Raw genomic sequence first — 22601 nt, 5'->3', positions numbered from 1 at the left:
AAAAAGAAGCCAAGTTTGAGTGACGTCAGTGCCAGAATTTCAGAGAAATATGTTTAGCTACCCCGTGTTGTTTGCGACAAACATGACGTTGAACGAAAATGTGTGATTGTCAGTCCAAAGTTGAACTCAAGCTGTCATCCGATCTCGGAAATCGGTCATTCATCTCTGAATGTAAAAGACAGAACTCCAGTTGAGATCTTGATAGTTCGAGTTATTCGGTGTCCAGAGAAAAATATCATTGATACATGTACACTAATATAATTTAAGACTGACGAAGACATTGCCTTAAACTCGAGAGAGCCAGGAAAACTACATGGTCAGCGTTCGATATAAAGGGCCGGATACTATATATTACCGCTGGGGTGGGGGTGGGGGAAAGGTGGATCTGTGGGGATCACATGGTTTCATGGGAATGGAGTGGGCGGGGGGGGGGGGGGTCGGTCGTCACCGGCACAGTAAAAAGGGAGGGCTATATAAAATTGAGCGCCAATTAACTGGGGTATCATAAGAATTCTAGAGAGCCTTGGGGAGGATCAGGTTATTATTTATCGTCTCTCCCCAGACGATAAATAATAACTGGTCTCTGACTCTACTCCTTTGTACCTGTTTTCTTCAGCTAAAGCTCTGATTATGGAACCGCCCACTGAAGGTGTGCTTAATGCGGTCGCCGAGAGACTGAGAACAGGTTCATGGTGGAAGAACCTCGCCAGTAAATTGAAGATCAAGCAATATGTTATTGCCAATGTTCAAGAAGAAGAGGAGGATAGCCAAGAGCGCTGTAGGGCAGCGCTAGAAATTTGGCGTCAGAACAATGGACCTGATGCTACAAGTAGAGAGTTAATGCTGTGTTTAACGAACATGGGGTATGGTAATGTGAACTGGCATATAATGAGAGAACTTGGCCTTGTAACCAGTAAAAATATGCCTCCAGAAGAGAGAGAATGATCTGTGTTACAAAAAATGACGTTGGAGAGGATACGAGGTTGAATGCAAGTGCTCTTTTTTCACATCACTGTGCAACAGAATTTGCACCTTGTGAAGCTGTAATATTATTTTGAACAAGGTCGAAGAAGACTACGCGACAAGTTACTACAACCGTGGCGGATGTATGTTTGCCAGTTTCTGTGGTAAGGGTCATTTTTATGGAAAAATCTTTTTTTCTTTGACAGAACTGTTTCTCTGTAACAAGCTGCACAAGTTTAAAATAATCGAATCTGTAAGATAATCGTCAAATTGTGCAAATTGTCGCAGCTATCGCAGCGGCCAACATGTAAATTGACATTAAAACGGATTCTACAATTTCCTGACTGTTTAAAGAACATATCAGGCAATTTATGGCTTAAAACCGTACATAACTTAGACATGTTTCTTATTAACCGAATTCGAGGTTTGTACTGTGAGTCACGCACTGAGCTTTTTCCGTTCAGAGTTATGGCTCAAGCGCGAAGCGTAAAAAAAAACGAGATTTTGTAACTAACAGTGCGGGCTGAGAAAACGGGATTTGCGAGATATCTTTTAAATTTGTTGGCTCAAATAGAGGGTAAAAATCTCAGTTAAAACAAACTTTGGAATTTACCGGGCTTAGAGTGAAAAATGGCCCGTTAAATTGACCTATCATAGCGCACGTAGTCAGGTGCGGTAATTGCCATCACCGCTCTATACTATAGGGAAAACTCATTACCCGACGAATGATCCCCGCCTTAAATTGCACGCGAAACCGATATCGCGCGAAACGCGAAACCGATATCGCGCGAAACGCGAAACGATGAGTGCGATATCAGTTTTCGCGTGCAATTTAACGCGGAATTTACGAGTCGGGTAATGGATTTTCCTTGACTCGCAAAATTTAATTATACAAGAAAAAAAGAGAACAAAGTTGTTATTTATATGTAGATGCGAGACAATATCACTTAGCCTTAATTAGACCTAGCCTTTAATGCGAGATTTTATTCGACTAGGGGATTCTAGCAAGAAAAAACCTTTTCTCTTTCTATCCTCCTTCAATCTGCTTTACTTCACTCTATTCCTGTTTTTTTTTTTTCACCGTTTCTTACCATCATCCTACTATTACCTACAATTTTCATTCATCCTTTAGGCTCAAAATATAATTCTAAACTATACCTCTTAATTAACCCATTGTATAGAGTGTGCAAAGAAAAGATATTCTTTATAGAGCAAAACTCACAATGAATGTCGATAGATTTATTACATAATTTTTTATTTAATTTCTTTATTTTATTTTTTGTACTTAGGACTTGTAATTTACGATACAAACTGTATGTTTGAATAATTACTTATGAATTAAAAATAGTTAAAATTATAATTTTAGATTAAAATTTTTAATAATTAAAAAATTTTTAAATTAAATTAATTAAATTTAATTAAATTTTAAATTAATTTAATTTAATTAATTTAATTAATTTAATAATTAAAATTATTAATAATTAATTATTCAAATAAATTATTAATTATGAATGTCGATAGATTTATTACATAATTTTTTATTTAATTTGTTTATTTTATTTTTTGTACTTAGGACTTGTAATTCACGATACAAACTGTACGTTTATTACACAAGAAAGAAAAATTAGTTTAACGAAAGAAAACTGACAATAAACTTTCGTAAATATGCACATAAATTTTATATAATGCAATTGACCATTTTTTTAAAGAGGTTTGAAATATTACAATAACATGTTTATATGCATTTGTACTGTGGGTTGTATTCGAATGAACCTCGATTGTTGGCTCTCTGAAGGTCACGCTGCTCCTTAACCCTTTACCTCTCATTCATGAGTGACCAAGACAGAATTTCTCCTTACAATATCAAGACAATATCAAACAGACAAGTGATGAGAATAAAGAAAAATAAAGAAAAATATCAATCAGGGAATAGGCCATTTTACAGTTGTGTACTTAGTTGCCAAGCCTTTGATTTGGAGCGAGGCTGAAAGTGACCTTGTCGTGATAGAGACCTGTATCTAGTTAGCATGATAACAAAGTGATTTACGTTTAAAAGGCAGCAAAGTTTGTACCATAACAAGGTCATCTCTAGCCTCACTCCCATTCAAAGACTTGGCAACCAAGCACACAACTGTAAAATGGACTATTGGTCACAACTATAACCTCTGGGTTAATAAAGGAACCATGAGAACACAATGTCATCCCTAGCCTCAGTCCCGTGAAAAGGCTTGGTAACCAAGCACACAACTGTAAAATGGACTATTGGTCACAACTATAACCTCTGGGTTAATAAAGGAACCATGAGAACACAATGTCATCCCTAGCCTCAGTCCCGTTAAAAGGCTTGGTAACCCGCACACGACTGTAAAATAGACTATTAGTTGATCCAATACCAAATAGTCCCTTTGAACAGGAGTGAGGCTAAGGGTGACCCTGTTGTGATAGAGACCTGTATCTAGTTAGCATGATAACAAAGTAATTTGCATTTGAAAAGCAGCAACATCTCTATCATAACAAGGTCACCTTAAGCCTCACTCCTGTTCAAAGGCTTGGCCACCAAGCCCACAACTGTGAAAAGGACTATTCCCCGTGGCAGCATCATGTATGGCAAACGGCAGGGAGAATTACTGATGAGATCTCGGAAATGAATGGGTTAGCGTGTCTCCTTTACCCATCCTTCCCACAATTTTGATAACCTATCGCCATGGCAGTGGAACTTCGCTTCTTGCATTTTGATAAACAAATTGTTTGTCGAGTTGATTGACTTTTTCAAATATTGTGGCTTCTAAATGAGCCCTTTGTATTATGCATTTTGATCCTTCTGATCTTTCTATGCTGTCCTGTGACTATACTTCAAATACAAAAATATCGTGTTTCTGCGACATGTGTTTCTGTCATGTTTGGTTCCTTACGATGCGTTTTTTGTTTCTAATAGTTTAGTTTGAAACAGCTAATGGTCAATTCTCCAAATCGCTTCACTTTCGCTCGCCCACGACTCCATCACTCGCTCATTGCTTTCACTGTCATTTATAATAATAATAATAATAATGATGATCATAGCTACTTTATTAGTAGTACTTCCACAAGGTGGCTCTTCGCCTACTTATGACCTAGCCACAGTATATTATTACAAAGAAAAATCAAACCAAAAATAAAAAAATGATTACAATAAGATATGTACAGTTAAAAAAAAATAAACGGCATGGTTAAAAACAATAATGATACTCAGTGATATGCTTACTCTGAGCTTTTTCGCTAACCTAACGAAATTGTTATAATCAGGCTCTTGCCTTAAGCTGTCAGTTCAAGTATTTAACAATCTCGCTGCTGAGTCCTGAAAAGTTCCGCTTTCAGTTGGAATAGCCAACTTTGGGGCTTCAAGAGATCTTAAATTATAGGCGTTGACTGTACGGAATTTAAGGCGTAAGTAATCAGGCCAGACATCATCGTAGAGGGCTTTATGAGTAATTTTCAGTAGAGCTAGATCTCTCCTTTTGTGCGCACTCCCGTGTTGAGCCCCACTCAGCCTAATCAAGCCAGCCTTCGATGCAGCTGGTGTTGCAGCTCACAGGTTTGCGTAATCTGTAGCGAAGTTACCAGCCCTCACTCCATTCTTGATTAAACGAACACAGTGAAGAACTTACTCTACGACTCCACGATCGGTGCGATCCCGGGCTCAGTCTAAGAGAAAATAGGACACCCCCTTAAATCAGTTACGGCCAGCAGTTCACAAGCCCACTTTATCTGTGGTGAGTTTACTAACCTTCCTTCCTATTTGGTTAAACACGCATGAGCCACCTTGCAGGCTTACAGTAGACTTACAGTCACGATCTACTCACCCTCCGTGGTCTGGTTTACATTTGACCGTACCGCTTAAAAAAAAGAAAAACCAAGGCCGGCAAAACAAGCCAAAACAAGAAAAACATTTACACGAACATGACAATTGTCGGTGTAAAAAAAAGGACAATCGACAAGTTCACGTTCATCGGGTTAGAACTGAGTAGCATCTGCACGTTCGTTATAGTGATCGTTCAGGTATTGTATCCGTCCTCATAGTATCCTCCTAGATTTATTTCATTTGTTAGTTAGTTTGTTTTTGTTTATGGGGGTTGGGGCTGGTGACTCGGTCAAAGATGACTGAACATTCTAATAAGAAGACAAACGTATCAGTTAAAGGGTGCTATTTGACCTGCAAACCATGTGATCCTCCTTCCTCCCCCTCTCCCTCCCCTCCCCCCATCGGCGATAAGTAATGACGGGTACTTATGAAAGTCAGGGGTGAAAAACCGTCACATGACTATACTGGAAAACGTGTCTAAATCAATTGCTTTGTTCATGCTTTCTCTAAGGAATCATTTTTTCGTGGGGGATGGGCGCTTATTTGGGAGAGAATACTTAATAGATCGTGGGGGCTTATTCGAAGAAATAGATTAAAGCGAGGTGTTACTGTGCTAGTGGGGTAAGCATTGTACATAAATCGACCCTACCACGGTCAAAATCGTTGTGTGCAGCCTTGACTTCGTCTGATAACAAGAAAAAAATTGATGGCAAAGCAAGCCCAAAACGGCGAAAATCGTCGAAAAACACAACGGACACACAAGAAGTGGGTCAGTTTTATCAATCTTAAATGTAAAATGTTCATATTTCGGAATGTTTAATGTTGTAAATGGACCATATTTCGTTGCCTATACTATTCTTTCTTTAGCGCACTTACGATTCCTCGCGTAACTTAAAACCGCGTCACACAACGCGTGACACTTTCAAGAAGTAATCCTTCATTTTTCCTCGCGACGTGAGCTTGGGACGCTTCAGGTTGTACTTACTTCCGGGTAAGCGTGATGAGATCGCGTGACTTATCCACATGTAGAGTGGTCAGCAGTATCCTAATTGAAATGTATCAAGAATGGCGGCACTTGGTATCGAGACTGCGCCAGGTTTACAACAACTTTTTAAGGACGTTTCTACTAGGCTAAGTCCTGTAGAATCAGAAAATTTTCTGAAATCTTTAAAAAATAATTACGGAGGGAAATTCCATTTGCTGGATGATCGTGGTCTGTTGGAAGGTTTACATCTTCTTGAGAAGCATGGGTATGTATCTGACAATAAACTCACACTATTCCAAGATGTCATTGCCCCTAAATCGAACAACGAGGAACTCATTAAGAGATATAGATCGCTTTAAGGCCTCCCGTCCGATTAAAGCTGATCCAGAGAAGGAATTTCAAGGACGGAGCGAAGAAATCAAGAAAATTAACAAAAAATTGGATTCGAAAGATACCGGAGTACTAAACTTGTTTGGGTCGTCAGGTGTTGGAAAGACAAAGCTTGCCACCGAAGTTTGCTCACAGTGGCGAGGAATTTATCGTGTTTTTGATTTAAGAGAAACAAAGGATATGAGAGCGATCTATTACAAAATGCTACATTCTCTCGAACTTGTAGGGTTCTGTCCTCGTGTACCGGTTCACAAGAGCCGATACAAAAGACCGAACAATACACAACAGCTAACCAATGACTCCTAAACAAAGAAAGAACAATGATAATTCCCTTGTGAACCGGTACACCAGGACAGAACCACTTGTAGTGCCAGTTGGTCATGTTGATCAAAATTATGTTGTGACCAAAATTCTTGAGAAGGTTGAAGAGCTAAAAGGAAAGAAACATGCAGTTCTGTTTATGCTGGACAATGTAGACCACTTTACTGCAGGAAAAGGTAAAGAAGGGAAAAACTTGAAAAAAGCTTTCACAGAATTTGTAGCAAAGCTCTCAGAAAGCAAAGGAAAACGATCCCCTTTAAAGCTGCTACTCACCTCTAGGGCTGAGCTGAAAGGTCCCAAAATAGTGGATGATTTTGAAGTGGGCTCTCTAAAACGGGCTTTTTCAGAGAAACTTGTTATTCCAAAGGGAATGACAGATGTTAAACCCCAGCAGAAGGATGATTTAATCAGTATCGCAAAAGGATTCCCCCTTCTTCTAAAAGGACTGGCACCTATTTAGCAACAAGATCGAAAATCTCCAGGAGAACTCATCGCAGATGTTGCCTCTGCTCTGAAAACATCAAAAGTGGAGGAGGACATTAGAGAAAGGGCTGTTAGTTTTGAAGAAGAAGGAATGGATGTCAATCAGATATCTGCAATCAGTTTAATGTTTAATACACTTTCCACAGAAAGTATAAAGTTATCTGCAGTAGTGATTTCCTTGTTCCATGGGCCTTTCTGTGTCAAAAGCTGCCAAAGTTCTTGATATTGACCTAACAGAGGCCATCGTTCAGTTAGAGGGTATTGTAGCCAACCAAATAATTTTTGTTGTTGATGAAGAAGCAAAAGAAAGGGAATATGACATTCACCCTCTCTTACAGAAGTATGCTGACAGTATCAAGAATCAGGAAGATCTTCTTGCTCCTTATCTAGAGGCAAAAGCACGCTATTACAGACTCTTTATGTCCAGGATTGAGAAAATTTCCAAACTCATTGAGCCAGACTATGTCAGAGCATTTCATTTGTTTGAAAAAGACAGAGGAGACTTTGAGTTCACTGTTGATATCTCCTTACAACCAGATTATTTCAGTGTTCCAGGTGAATTCCATGAGAATGCTTTGATCACATCTCTTTTCATTGCAATGCTGAATGATAAACAACTTATCAAGGTGTTTCATGGCTGGGCTGATATGTGCGAAGATAATGGAAAAACAGGTGAGAGGCACTGAAACTTCTTTGTGTTACATCTGATTGTTCAAATCCCATAATAGCTTTTCCTTGGTCAAGGGAGACATTGAAGATGTCTCTTTGAAACAGCTTAGTTTAATCTAATTACAACAGTTACCTCAGTTTATTATATGGCAATATAGTCTGGAGGTAAATCTGAGAGTTCTGATTGGTTCTCAATTGGTTGGCATTTTTTCATATGGACTATTTCTACAGAAACAGTTGTGAGCCATGTATTTTTCTTTCAAAAAGGTGTCCAATTCAAGATAAGCAACTTTGGTCCAATTTTTGTATAATAAACTACAGTACTTACTTACCTCACACGGTTGAGCCTCACTAGAGAACATTGGTCCTTGTCATTTCCGTACAAAAGGGGCTGTGATCAGTCCATACTGCCAGATACTGGTCATCTAGTGATGCCCTTTACATTTGGGTTGTATGGAGTTATTATATCTTTTGTAAATGGAGGGTATGAATATTATTTTTTCATGGGCATTCCTATTTTATAACCACCTTCCTGAACATTTTTGGCATTATCTGAACCCCAACATCAGCATTTCCTGTCCATAATAACTTAAGTTGAGGCTTTCTGCCATCCAGGGATGTTATGTGATGACAACTGGCCATTTAAACTGTCAGTATAATTTAGTAATTAGGACAGTGCAATAGGTCTATATATATGCATGTAAAATTATAGTTTGTCAGAGCTACTTTCAGACTATGAACTGTATTCAGTCATCCCACCAAAATGTCATTTTTTACTTGTCCAAAACAACCAATGAAAATTCAGCCCTAAATGCTACTAACCAATGAAGTTTGACTACCTTACAAATGCTTGCCAATAGAACTCAAGGAAAATCTTAAGTGAACAGGCTCAGGCCCAGGCTTGATTTGAAATTAGACTATTGGACTGTTGTTGAGCTCTAGGCTGATTTATTGAATAAGGTACCATTCATGACATCTGCACATATTTTATGTGTCAGTTTTTTGGTGCTTTGCCATTGTTACAGTCAATTGGAATTTTGTGTTGTGCAGTACAGAGGTAATCTTGTCTATATTTTCAAGCCAGCCCTGCCCTGTGCAGTCACCCAAGCTGAAATTATTCAAACATTTACTCCTTAAAGTCCTACCACCATTGCTTATTTGATTCTACAAGTAAACTGAGAAATTACTCAGGAACTACTTTGAGAATAAAATAGCAAGGAAAAAAAATATTAAAAAAGAAGAAAACAAACAAACCAAAAAGAAAAACAATAGGTCTTCTGGTAATTTACATTTTGTTGATACTGAGTACTGTTCATCAGCTGTGATTTCTGTTCATCAATCTTCATCTTTGTATAGGTTCCCTTAGCCGAGCGCAGTTGAAGTCTGTTGTGTTTCGCGGATTTAAGTCAGACGAATTACTACAACTCAATACAAACTCAACATCTCTATTTTCAACATGGCGATTGTCAAATCTACAAGGTGCGCACGTGGCATGCGTGCGCATATGTGACAGATACCACGGGCCGGCATGCCCGACATAGCATTCCTCCCCCCCAAAATTTCAGAACTAATCTAAAATAATTGAGTTCAGTTCAGTTCAGTTCATAGGTTTAGTTTTTCAGGGGGTTTCCGCAGCCGACGGGGATAGCGCCTAGGTGGTGGTGTTGCAGAACTGCTGGTCGTGATCTCGTTCTGGCTGCTAGGAGATTTGCTCGGTTGGTTGGTCACATCTATGTCTATGGTTGGTAATTTCTCCATATCATTCGCAGAAGGAGGTTGTGGTTCTTCACTTTCGGCGCTGCATGTCGCTGGTGGAATTCCTACTAACACAGCTGGGTCTAGGTGTGGGGAGAAGTACTCCTTATTAACGCTCGGAGTTACTGCAGTCTCCTTGAGTTGATCGATATGTCGTCGCCATACTGTATTTGGTCCGACTCTGACTTCGTAGGATAAGGGTCCAGGGTGAGCTGTGATGATACCAGGAACCCACTTATCTCCGCTTCTGTAGTTTCGTGCAACGACAGCTTGACCTACGGTTAACTCACGGGTAGGGTTGTGGCTGGATCGTAACTCTTGGTCTTGCTGCTTTTCTTCCACTCGCTTCCGTATGTTAGGCTTCAATATGTCGAGTTTCGTTCTGAGGTTTCTTCCCATGAGGAGTACCGCTGGTGCCTCACCAGTCAGCGCATGTGGTGTTGTTCTGTAGGCTAGCAAGAAGTTTGCCAGTTTCCAGGAGAGGGTTTTCTTCTCAGTCAGCGCTGCGCGTAGAGCTTGCTTGAATGTCTGTACAAAACGTTCAGCGCTGCCATTTGTAGCTGGGTGATACGGCGCTGCCCTTTTGTGTTTGATACCATTATTCCTCATGAATGTTCTGAATTCGTCTGATGTGAATTGTGGGCCGTTATCACTGACCAGTTGTTGTGGTAATCCGTGTGTCGCAAACAGCTTTCTTAGTTCCTCAATTGTTCTTGCAGCGCTTGTAGTGGTCATTGGTATTACTTCGGGCCATTTTGAGTGGCTATCCACAACAATGAGAAACATTGTTCCCAAGAATGGTCCCGCAAAATCTATGTGGATACGTTGCCATGGGCGTGCTGGCCACTCCCACGTATGAAGTGGGGCGGTCTTAGGATTGTTCTGGGTGAGTTGACAGCCAGTGCATCCTTTTGCTGTTTGCTCTACTTCCTTGTCCATTCCTGGCCACCAAATGTAGCTCCTAGCCAACGCCTTCATCCTTACGATTCCGGGGTGGCCTTCATGAAGTTGTTCTAACAACTGTGTTCGGTACTTAGGTGGAATTATCACTCGAGAGCCCCACAGAAGGCAACCATCCTGTAATGTAAGTTCATCCTTCCTTCTGTAGAATGGTTCCAATTCTTTTTCACTGACTGGTGGCCACCCTTGTCTCGTGTGTTCTACCACACGTGATAATACCGGATCTCTCTGGGTTGCTTGACGAACCATATCTGCATTGACTGGCAGTACTTCGAGCTGTGACACTTGAAAAATTTCCGCTGGATCAGCTACTTCCTTGCTGTACGCCTTTTTCAAGGGTAGGCGTGATAGTCCATCCGCGTTTCCATGTTGGGTGGTGTTTTTGTACTCAATGCTGTACTTGAATCCTGCTAGGAACAATGCGTAACGTTGTAAACGGGCAACTGTCATGGCTGGTATCCCTTTCTTGGGGTTAAGAATTGAGGTCAGAGGTTCATGATCTGTGACCAGCGTGAAATGGCGGCCGAATAGGTATAGGTGGAATTTCTTGACTCCCCAAACCAAGGCTAAGGCTTCTTTGTCAATCTGGGAGTAGTTTCTTTCTGCTCTCGTAAGGGTACGTGACGCGAAGGCTATGGGCCGTTCTGAGCCGTCTTCTATTACATGCGATAGTACGGCCCCGACTCCGACTTGTGAGGCGTCGCATGCTAGTTTCAATGGTCGCTCTGGATCATAGTGGGTAAGTACCATATCTGATGCTATGAGTTTCTTCACCGAGAAAAAGGCTTCTTCACACTCTGCGGACCACTTCCACGGCTTGCCTTGTTCTAAGAGCCTGTTCAGGGGGTTGAGGGTGGTTGCGAGGTTGGGTAAGAACTTATGGTAATAGTTTACCAATCCCAAAAATGAACGGACTTGTTGAACGTTCTCTGGCCTTGGGGCATTGACGACGGCATCAACTTTCTCTTGGGTCTTGTGTAGTCCGTCTTGGTCCACTTCGTGTCCGCAGTAGGTGATCTTTGTCTGGAAAAACTCGCATTTCCCGCGATTTGCTCTCAGGCCATGTTCCTTTAACCTCTTCAGTGTTTCCTCCAGGTGGGCGAGATGCTCTTCGTCATCTTTTCCTGTGATTATCATATCGTCTAAGATGCAGCTTGTCCCTTCTATTCCTTCTAAGATTTGATCCATTGATCTCTGCCAAATGGCTGGGGCTGACGTTATTCCAAATACCAGGCGATTGTATCGGTACAATCCTTGATGGGTGTTGACTGTCAGGTACTCTTGTGACTCTTCCTCCACTTCCATCTGGTGGTATGCCTGTCTAAGGTCGATTTTGGTGAACTTCTTCCCCCCTGCCAGCTTAGCAAATATGTCGTCAATGCGAGGGAGAGGGTACTCCTCTGACTGCAGTTGGGGGTTTACTGTGATTTTATAGTCACCACAGATCCTTACTGTACCGTTTGGTTTGACGATGGGTACAATAGGCGTTGCCCAGTTGCTGAAGTTGACTTTGCTCAGTATTCCTTCTTCCTCTAAACGTTTCAGCTCAACTTCGACTTTGGGTTTCAAGGCATATGGAACAGGTCTTGCTTTGTAAAACTTGGGTTGACTGTTTTCCTTAAGCGTTAGTTTTGCTTTGGTGGACTTGAGTGTGCCAGTTTCGTTTTGAAACACTTCACTGTACTCGTCCAGGAGTTTCTCTAATTTCTTTTGGGTTTCTTGCGGTGTCTTCTCTTTTGAAATGGCGCAGATCTGTTTCCAGTCGAGTTGTATCTCGTGTAGCCAATCTCTTCCAAACAAGGCTGGGCCTTGTGTCTCTACCACGTACAATGTTAAGTTCTTAACCTGATTGTTGTGTTCCACACGTACAAGGAGTTTTCCTTCTGGTTTCATCTTCTCTCCTGAGTAGGTTTTCAAAATTGCTTTGGTGTCCACCAGTGGTGTGTCTGCGAATATTTCCTTGTATTTCTGCAATGGAAGTGTGGATATTGCTGAGCCCGTATCGAGTTCCATTTTCAGGGTGTGTCCGTTGATCTTTGGTGTAACCCAGATGACCTCACCAGCTGTTACTTGGTTGACATTGTTTACTTCTAGTGATGCCACAAAACTGTCGTCATCACATTCATCACTCATCTCAAAAGAATGCAGATTGGGTTTATCAACTTTTCTTCGTTGGGTAGTGTTCTGATTTCTTCCAGAGCGGCAAACTCGTTGGATGTGGCCCAGTTTTCCACATTTCCGGCATGTTTCCTTCTTGAAGTAACACTCAGATGATTCATGTGTGGTGCCACCGCATCGATAACAATTATCACGGGGCTTCGGCTTCACATTATATACTCGTGCGTTTTCAGTGTTTATTTTGTTAACGTCGGATTCTTTACTACCCTGTAACTCTAAGGTATCTTTTGCCGCAGCTTCCATGGCAAATGCAATTTCCGTCGCCTTTGCTAAGGTCAACTCTGATTCGGAGAGTAATCGTTTCTGGATAAGTTCATTGTGTAGTCCACACACTAGTCTATCCCTTAATGCATCATTTAAGCTCGCTCCAAATTCACAATACAGTGTCAACTTCTTTAATTCAGCAATGTAAGTACTTACGGTTTCACCTTCCAGTTGGTTTCTCTTGTGAAAGCGAAATCGCTCTGCGATGAGCAGTGGTTTCGGAGAAAGATGTTTCTGTAGAGTTTCCACGATGGTTTTGAAGGACAGGCTGGATGGTTTCTCTGGGGCAGAGAGGTTTCGTAATAGCCCATACGTTTTGTTTCCCATTAGGCTGAGCATCACTGCTACTTGTTTGTCTTCCTTAATGTCGTTGGCGAGAAAGTATTGCTCTACTCGTTCAACGTAGGCAAGCCAGTCGTCGTTAGTTTCATCGAAGGCTTCTATCTTTCCAATCGGCATATTGTCCTAGGCCTGAACGTCTCTTTTGTGAGTTCTGAAAATCTCGTCGCCAATCTGTTGTGTTTCGCGGATTTAAGTCAGACGAATTACTACAACTCAATACAAACTCAACATCTCTATTTTCAACATGGCGATTGTCAAATCTACAAGGTGCGCACGTGGCATGCGTGCGCATATGTGACAGATACCGCGGGCCGGCATGCCCGACATAGCAAAGTCCTGGGAAGCCAGGCAAGTTGTAGATGTTGATGGAACAGAGAGAGGATTTGAAACGTTGAGGGAAGCTCTGAATTCTCTAGAGAAAGTTGAAGATCAAACTGGTGAATCCTTTGAGCTCACCAAGGGGATTTACTTGCATACTGAAGGTGAATTCCTCTATAGAAACAGAGACTATAAGAAAGCAATGGCAAGTCTGGAGTTGTCCTTAACTTTCTCTGAACCACTTCTAAAGGAGCATTCTGATCGTGCAAGCTAGGTGCTACAATGCTATTGGAAACACCTTTTTTGCTTTAGATCAGCCCAGGAAAGCACTGGAGTTCTATGAAAAAGCCTATAAGATGCAAGAGAAATTAGCCGGCTCTGAGAACCACTTAGACATGCCAATGTACAAGAATCAGATTGGAACTGCTTATGAGGGCCTGGAAGATTATGCAAAGGCAGAGGAATGTTACAGGAATGCACTGAGTCTACTGGAAGAACTTAAACTTTCAGGTTATTGGGACGAGGCACATTTCCAAAGAAATCTCGCTAATGCACTCATGTTTCAAGAGAAATATGAAGAGGCAATTGAACCTTCAGAGAGGGCTTACAGTATAAGGAAGAAGCTTCTTGGAGATCACCCACAGACTGTGCGAAGCATTTTTCAACAAGGGGTCCTTCAAGCCAATCTTAAACATCCAAAAGAAGCTTTGAATCTATTTCTTGATGCATGGGATATGGAAAAGAAACTTGGCGTGGGAAACCACAGTGAGGTGTGTAGTGACCGCTTCCGGTTGTTGTTTTGTTACCCGTCAATCATGTAATTTCCCAGTTAGTAAGTAAGGGAGAGCGGAGCTCGGCACGGTTGTAAAAACAAACTTAGAGTTCAACAATTAAACCGTTTCGTTAAGTAACACTCTAGTGTGCAGTCAGTACACTACACTGGCGACGAGTGATAAAAAGCAACACTGAATCAACGAAAGTCCACTCAAGCCGATAGGAACACAGAATCAAAACAACCCAACTAAAGCCGACCGCTTACGCAGCCATGAGCAACCTACCACCGTTTCCCTCATTCGACCTTTCTCAAAACCAAGGAGCACTTGGCACTCGGTGGAAAAAGTACATCGCACGGTTCCGCAACCTTATTGTGGCGTTGAATGTGACCAACAAGAAGCGACAGCAGGCTCTTTTGTTACAATATGCAGGCGAAGAGGTCAACGATATTGTTGAAACGCTGCCCGACGCCGTTGCAGGAGCAGACGAAGACCCGCTCGAAAAAACAATCACGGCTCTCACAAACCACTTGACGCCGAAGATTAATGTAGCCTATGAAGAATACAAGTTCAGGCAGGCAAAACAAGACCCAGGAGAAGACCTCATGACCTATTACACCAGGCTGAAACACCTATCACAAACCTGCGAATTCGGTGATGCCGACCGAGAAATCAAAAGTTAGATTATTCAACTGTGTTCGTCGTCCAAGCTACGCCGAAAAGCTCTCAGTGACCCTGGAATTACATTACATGCACTCCTCGATTACGGAAAAACTCTGGAGCTTACTGAAACACAAGTCAAAGAATTGGAAAACTCAAAGGCAGAAGTAAAGAAACTCGAGAAACACCGTGAAGTAACTCGACGGAAATCTTGGAATGGACCCCCACGAGACAAGAAGGAACGCCCGGGACACGGATCTTCCCGATCACTCTCAGGAACAACAACATGCCGAAACTGCGGTGGTGCTTACCCACACGATGGTGGAATGCGAAGTTGTCCGGCTTATCAGAAAGTGTGGCGAAGTTGCGGCAAGCTGGGACATTTCGAATCAGTCTGTCGCAGCAAACCAAAGGCAAGATCCCATAAGCGAGAGTCACGGAAAACAGTCAGTACACTCGACGAGTACTTCGATGAATCCAGTGACAGCGATGACGAAAACACCTTCCATCCAAGCATCCACAGTGTTAACGGAAAGAACATGAAGCAGCCGTTGTTCAAGGTCAAGATCAATGGTACCTGGCTGACTCTGATGGCCGATTCAGGATCTAGTATCACCATCCTAGACGAGAAGGACTTCAAATCACTTCAGAATCGACCACGCCTGAGCGACACCACGACTCGAGTATAACCGTACAAGTCCAAAACGCCTCTGCGTATGCTCGGGAAGTTTAACACAACCGTAACAACTGAAGACGAGATCATATCTCGGGAGACTATTTACGTCGCTGAAGGAGCAGGCGGATCCCTTCTCAGCTGGCAAGCCTCGCAGAACTTAGGACTCATATCGATCACATGTCCATTGGCATCTATATCCAGACCAGAGATCAATCAGCTGGTACAGGAGTATGGCGATTTGTTCAAAGGCCTTGGAAAGTTGAAAGATTACCAAGTATATCTGCACATCGACGACAGCGTCCAGCCATCAGCACAATCTCACCGACGTGTACCCTTCCATGTCCGGAAGCAACTCGAAGATCAGCTAGAAAGAGACGAGCAGCACGGCGTTATCGAGCGCGTGGATGGACCGACCCCATGGGTTTCGCCCGTCGTTGTAGCACCCAAGCCCAAACAGCCTGGTAAAATCAGAATGTGCGTTGACATGAGACAGGCCAATAGAGCGATCCAACGTGAACGACACATCACACCAACGATCAAAGAAATCATCGCCGACCTGAACGGAGCCACAGTGTTCAGCAAGCTTGACTTAAATCAAGGTTACAATCAACTAGAACTCGCCCCGGAATCTAGGTTCATCACAACGTTTAGCACCCATGTTGGACTGAGGCGGTATACGCGCCTAAACTTCGGAATCGTCTGTGCAGCCGAAATATTCCAAAATGCCATCCGCGAAACCTTGAGCGACATACAAGGAGCGCTCAACCTGAGTGATGATATCTTAGTGCACGGAAAGACACAGGAAGATCACGACCGAGCATTGCGAGAAACCTTTCAGCGCCTCCGGGAGAAGGGCCTAACCCTAAATCGCGACAAATGCGAGTTTTCACAGCATAGCCTCGAGTTCTTTGGTTATGTGTTCTCTAGTGAAGGCATCTCTGCTGATCCGAAAAAGGTCCAGGCGATAACCAATCTCCCACCACCAACTAACGTCGCAGAAGTGCGCAGCCTCCTTGGTATGGCCAATTACTGCTCCAGATTCATTCCTGCGTATGCAACGCTAACACAGCCCCTCCGTGAGCTGACCCAAAACAACATGCCTTGGGAGTGGAGCCAAAGGCAAGACCACGCCCTTCAACAGCTCAAGACCGCCCTTATGCAAGCACCTGTAACCGCTTACTTCGACCCCAGCAGGAACACCGAAGTCAGCGTCGATGCAAGCCCCGTTGGGCTTGGGGCAATCCTGGCTAAAACTGACCCCATTACTGGAGACAAACACGTGGTTGCGTATGCAAGCAGATCCTTGACTCCCGTAGAACAACGCTACAGTCAGACTGAACGTGAAGCTCTTGCTGTCGTATGGGGATGTGAATATTTTCACCTATACGTCTATGGCAAACCGGTAACTGTCATCACAGATCATAAGCCGTTACTTGCGATATACAACAATCCTCGATCAAAACCACCACCACGCATTGAGAGGTGGACACTGCGCTTACAGCCCTACCAAGTGAAAGTTGTGTACAAGCAAGGAGAAGGAAACCCGGCTGACTATATGTCCCGACACCCTGAGAAGTCAACGCTTTCCAGCAGTCGACAGCAACGCGTGGCAGAAGAGTTCGTGGACTACATCACACACGCTGCCAAACCCAACGCACTCAAACTAGAGGACATCACGCAGGCAACTATGAAAGATCCAACCCTTCTAGCCGTCATTGACGCTGTGCATACCTGCAACTGGTTTGAGCCGTCTAAGCGACTCGACATAAACCAAAACACGTACAAAGCCCTCGAACGGGTAAAGGACGAATTGACCATCTGCAGTTCCTCGAGTGTACTCTTGAGAGGAACACGGATCATTGTCCCTGAAGCCTTACAACAGACAGTAATTGATCTCGCACACGAAGGTCATCAGGGCATCACGAAAACAAAGTCACTGCTTCGGGAGAAAGTGTGGTTCCCAGGTATCAACGACGCAGTAGAGAAGAAAGTGAAGTCCTGTCTTGCATGCCAAGTGACGACCCCAGAAACCAAATGCGAGCCCCTTAACATGTCACCGCTGCCAGAGGGACCATGGCAACAAATTAGTGCAGATTTTAAGGAACTGTCTGGTGGAGGATACTTACTCGTCCTCTACGACGACTATTCCAGATACCCCATTGTAGAGGTCATACCGTCAGTGTCTGCAACAGCCGTCATACCACGTCTCCACAAGGTATTTGCAGAGTTTGGTGTACCGGCGAAAGTGCGCACTGATAATGGCCCGCCGTTCAACGGAAGAGAGTTCCAGTCCTTTGCAAAGAACATGGGATTCGACCATCGAAAGATAACCCCCAAGTGGCCACGTGCCAATGGAGAAGCTGAACGGTTCATGCGCACAGTTAAGAAGACGGTCGAAGCTGCAAACATAGAGCAACGTCCCTGGAAAGAAGAGTTACATGAGATGCCTCGCAACTACAGAGCAACACCGCACTCGTCAACAGGCAAGCCACCAGCCACGGTTTTATTCAACAGGCCCATGCGCGTTAAGATTCCTGACATACCCAGCTCTAAGGAGGACCCAGCATCGATACGACACCGAGACATGTTGGCTAAGGAGAAGATGAAGAGCTATGCTGACCGGAAAGCATATGTGAAGCCAAGCAACCTCATGACTGGAGACAAAGTTCTAGTCAGGCGTGACCCCTCCGGAATTAATTCCAGAACACCTTATCATCCTGAACCCTATGTCGTCACTCAACGCAAGGGTACGATGATTACTGCCGAGGGCGAAAAAAAAACATCACCCGAAACTCTTCGTTCTTCAAGAAGCTGGAGCCCGACGTCCAGGTCACAGTTGGCGGACCTGTGCATGACAGCCTAACTCCCCCAGCTCTGCCCATTGATGCTAAGGAGAGTACGCTGTCAAAACCTGCTGAGTGTGGACCTCACCGCAACCCGCGGAGACTCAGACGACCTCCTGCATACCTCAAGGACTTTGTCTAAGACCTCTTGAAACCCAATGAGAGACGTTTTCATATGTTACTGTTTGTTCGCTCTGCACTAGATGCTCAGAGTCGGTTTTATATTTTGTTGTAGTTTCGCTATAGCTTATATATATATATTGCAAGGTGGGGAGGAATGTAGTGACCGCTTCCGGTTGTTGTTTTGTTACCCGTCAATCATGTAATTTCCCAGTTAGTAAGTAAGGGAGAGCGGAGCTCGGCACGGTTGTAAAAACAAACTTAGAGTTCAACAATTAAACCGTTTCGTTAAGTAACACTCTAGCGTGCAGTCAATACACTACAAGGTATGGCGAAAGATTATCACAGGGGTGGAAGATATGTGTGATTGGACAAAGAGTGGAAGACGGAAGAAATCATTTCGAAAAGAGGCCTTCGAGTTTTGTCAACGTTTCTGGGAAGAACAGAAAGCTTCTCCACAATTCACATTCAATGAGTATAACAAAGGCATCGTTGATGCCCTGAGTGACCTTGCTGATGATGAGAAAGACAAAGTTGTTGTACAAAAGGGACAGCTTCGGTTCTACGAGGCAAGGTGCAATGCCAACGAGAAAGAGTTTCAAGAAGAGTTTGATTTGGAAACTGATAATGATGCTCTCTGTATCATACTGAGTGAAAGAGACAATCTCTTGGACGAGATGGTGGAGCTCTCTTCTCAACTTCATGAACAAGGGAAGCTGGTGACGAAATACAAAATGGCGAAGGTGGCTGTGTACAAAATGTGTCTGGAGAGAGTGGGTTTCCTTGGAAACAAAGAGGAAGGACTGGATAAAGCATCATTGAAGGCTAAGGTAGAAGAACTTTACAAAAAGATAGGACAGGAAGGATCAATCATGGAATTCCGAGAGAGATTGCTGGCTTCGTGGCGAGGGCAGTGGGAAGAAGGGAAAAGCAAAGAAAAAACGGAGAAGATCGGCGTTGAAAGGAAGGAAACAATCGAGGGAATTCTCAATCTATGTCAGGAACTTAAGAAAGTTAACATGCATAGAAGATATGGACAAGAGGCATTGAGCTTTTATGAAGAAATATGGGAGATGAAGCATGCTGAGATGAAGGACTCTGAAATGAAAAAGCATCTCCGTAAACTCAAGGAGCTGGCATCGTCCATTGGAGATGACATGAGTGAGAAACTTTACAAAAATGCATTACAGGTAGGATCACGCCTTGTTTATCAAGGAAAGTAAATGTTGAACTTGTTTGTTATCCAAGCAGCCGTAGTTGTATCGGCTGTTTTCCATTCACTTTGCACACACGACGTCTGACTCTTTTACTCCCAAGACCCACCAATCAATCCTTAAGATGTTAGTTCGGATAATTTGCTTTTGGATCAACTACTAATCCTCTTAATATAGAGATTTGGGAGTTAGAGAGTTAATCCCATCATTCGATGTATGTTTTTGTCATGTTTCGCTTTGTTATCTGTTTTCATACGTTCTAGCTACCACTGACGACGAATCCTCTCGATTGGACACTAATACTGCCAACAGATTTGCTTGCACATTTATTGTGATATTGTTATAAACATAAACCTTTTTGATTTGTGATTTACCGAGGCAAACAGAGCCACGAACTATCCTAAAAATGCAGATACCTGTGGTTTCTAAGTTTCTGTCTTCAATTGTTGTGTTTTTTTTCTACAGGCGCTGAATGAAACTGGGAAACATCCAGGAGCTATAATAAGACCAAGAGGTAATGAAACTGTGTAGAATTTGAATTTCTTTTAAACTCGAAGATCTGAAAGAGAAATCTTAGCACGAATCACGCTGTCTAGGATCTCGTCTTTCTTCTTGAACAGATGCATAGTTTCATAGTTTGCATAGAGTTGTAAATATGGCACCTTGCCTTTTGTTAACCCTCTCAATTTTTTTTCTAACCGATGTCTCCCAAAGCTAAGGAAGAGGAAAAGATCATGGCGAAGAGGAAGAAGAGGAAATCGAAATTAGTTCAGAAGGAGAAAGTGAAGTTGAAGCTGAGTTGTCAGATGACATAGATGAAGATGTTCAAACTGAAGACAGAACCATCATCTTCAAGTAAACGCATAACTGTTACCCATGATCTTATCTTTGTATAATAACATAGATGATCGTGGAGATGTGCTCCCTGATTGGTCGAGAATTACTTCATATTTTCCTATAATCAACCCGCGAGAGGTGATTATAATGGTAAAGCAGTTTTTCTGAAAGTATCGCTATCTGCTATATCAAGATGATGTGAAATCATACCCAGTCACAAGATTACAACATTTAACTAATTTATCATCTTGCATTCACAGAGATACTGTAATAGTACAAGGTGGCGATTGCCTTGGAGTGGAGAGGTGGTTTATGGAGGGAGAAAGCCAGGTACAATTTAACGTACAAAGTTGGTGATAATTATCATGGTTTGGTTATAATATTTTAGAATTTTAACAATTTTTCAGTTACTGTAGTTCATATAATGAAGAAAACTTAAGTTTCTCTTGTAAATTTGTGCCTGGAATTGCGAGCCCTAAGGAGGTGGGTAGGAATTCCATCAGACAAAGATGGCATGTTCAGTTACACCTTGACAGGAAACCTAAATCTGGGCATGACTTAAGCCTCATTTGACATCTAAAGATGAAGTTTAGAAATGACTGTGAAATTGTAGCGAGGAGTTTTCTTCTAATCAAGGTAGATCTCCAAATCAGAATAATGGGGTTTTCCCTTTTGTTAATTCAGTCTGCAACCCAAAAAGGTACCTCCTCAGGTAAGGAAATCAAGGTCTTGTCTTGTGAAAACAATAAGTGAGACCAATTTCTTTGAAATGGACCCAATATAAGTAAGCAGGATTCGTACTGGTCCTGGAAAACCTGGAACGTTATGGAACTTTATTTTGACATTTTCCAGGACTGGAAAGTCGTGGAGAAAGACTACAGGTTCTGAATAGTCCTGGATATTTGTTAAAAACGAAGCAATAAAGTTTTCAGAATTTACATTATAAGAAATGTGTGTAGACCGTAAGGAGAAATGATTTGGAAATCTTGATAATGAAAGGGTTAAAAGTGAAATTTGGAGTTCTGGAAAAATCAATCTGAGCCTGGAGAAATCCTGGAAATCCTACTCTAAACGAATTCAACCTGAAGTAGGAAGGTCTTTTTTGGGAACATGTTATGTCTTACATGCTGAAGAAACCATTAAGATGGTTTTTTTGTTACAGTATTCTGATCCATCCAGTGAAGTTTGTACATCACAAAAATCTTTACAACAGAAAAATTATGGTAAGACAGACTGAATTCACCGCTTTAAGTTTTTTGCCATGTTAGCTTACCTCCGGCCTTGAGCACTGATTGATATAATTGGACCATTACACACTTCTGGTTGGAATCATTGTTCTTTGCTTACAGTGTGATTGATTGATTTTGTACAGAGATCCCAGTAAAAGACCGTATCAGTAGTGGTTCTATAGAAATTATTTCTCTTTTTTTTTTTTTGTAGTAAAACAAGGCACACCAACAAATTATGAATTGGAACAATTAGCCTCTCAAATTGGTGAAAAGTGGATAAAGCTTGGGCGTCGCCTCAAGGTCGAGGATGCAAAACTAGAGGATATAGGACAAAGACGAGAGGGTCTGGACGAGAGAGCATATCACATGTTAAAACACTGGAAACAGAAGAAAGGTTGCAGAGCAACTTTCCAAGTTTTGAATGCTGCATTACAGGACGAACTTGTACAGCGCAAAGACCTAGCTGAAAATTTTTGTTACCACCAAGGTAATTATTTTCAAGAATGTCGCTTAGTTCAAAATTGTTGTTATGAATTATTTTAAATTACTGTTTTTATTGCCTGGCATGGAGTCGCTTAGGAAGCAGTCTCAGAAATTTCCATAATTATGCGCTCACTGAGAGCTGCATAAATTATCTTCAACTTGGCAACCAGTGCTAGTGCGTATGAGTAATAAGATGTTACTTCCTGATTTAACTTCCAGGGAAGCTAACGATTTCGTAGCGTAACGAAACGTAAATTATTGGAACGTACCGTCACGTTATCAGTCTCCAGAGGAAGGCAG

At 42.4% G+C, this 22601-nt stretch overlaps 1 protein-coding gene across 1 annotated transcript; it reads left to right on the top strand.

Moving 5' to 3' along the window:
- The first annotated feature begins 13714 nt into the window (after positions 1-13714).
- Positions 13715-22145, top strand: LOC148740358 (uncharacterized). Its single transcript, XM_088750533.1, has 6 exons — positions 13715-14236; positions 18865-19728; positions 20218-20266; positions 20467-20607; positions 20850-20919; positions 22030-22145. Exons 1-4 carry the CDS (start codon positions 13823-13825, stop codon positions 20565-20567), a joined length of 1428 nt encoding a protein of 475 aa, XP_088606659.1. The 5' UTR covers positions 13715-13822; the 3' UTR covers positions 20568-20607; positions 20850-20919; positions 22030-22145.
- The last annotated feature ends 456 nt before the right edge of the window (positions 22146-22601 follow it).

Source organism: Stylophora pistillata, chromosome 2 (genome assembly GCF_964205215.1).
Source record: "Stylophora pistillata chromosome 2, jaStyPist1.2, whole genome shotgun sequence".
Classification (NCBI taxonomy): Eukaryota; Metazoa; Cnidaria; class Anthozoa; order Scleractinia; family Pocilloporidae; genus Stylophora; species Stylophora pistillata.
Note: the sequence above shows the minus strand (reverse complement) of the source record. Positions and strands in the feature narration are given on the sequence as shown.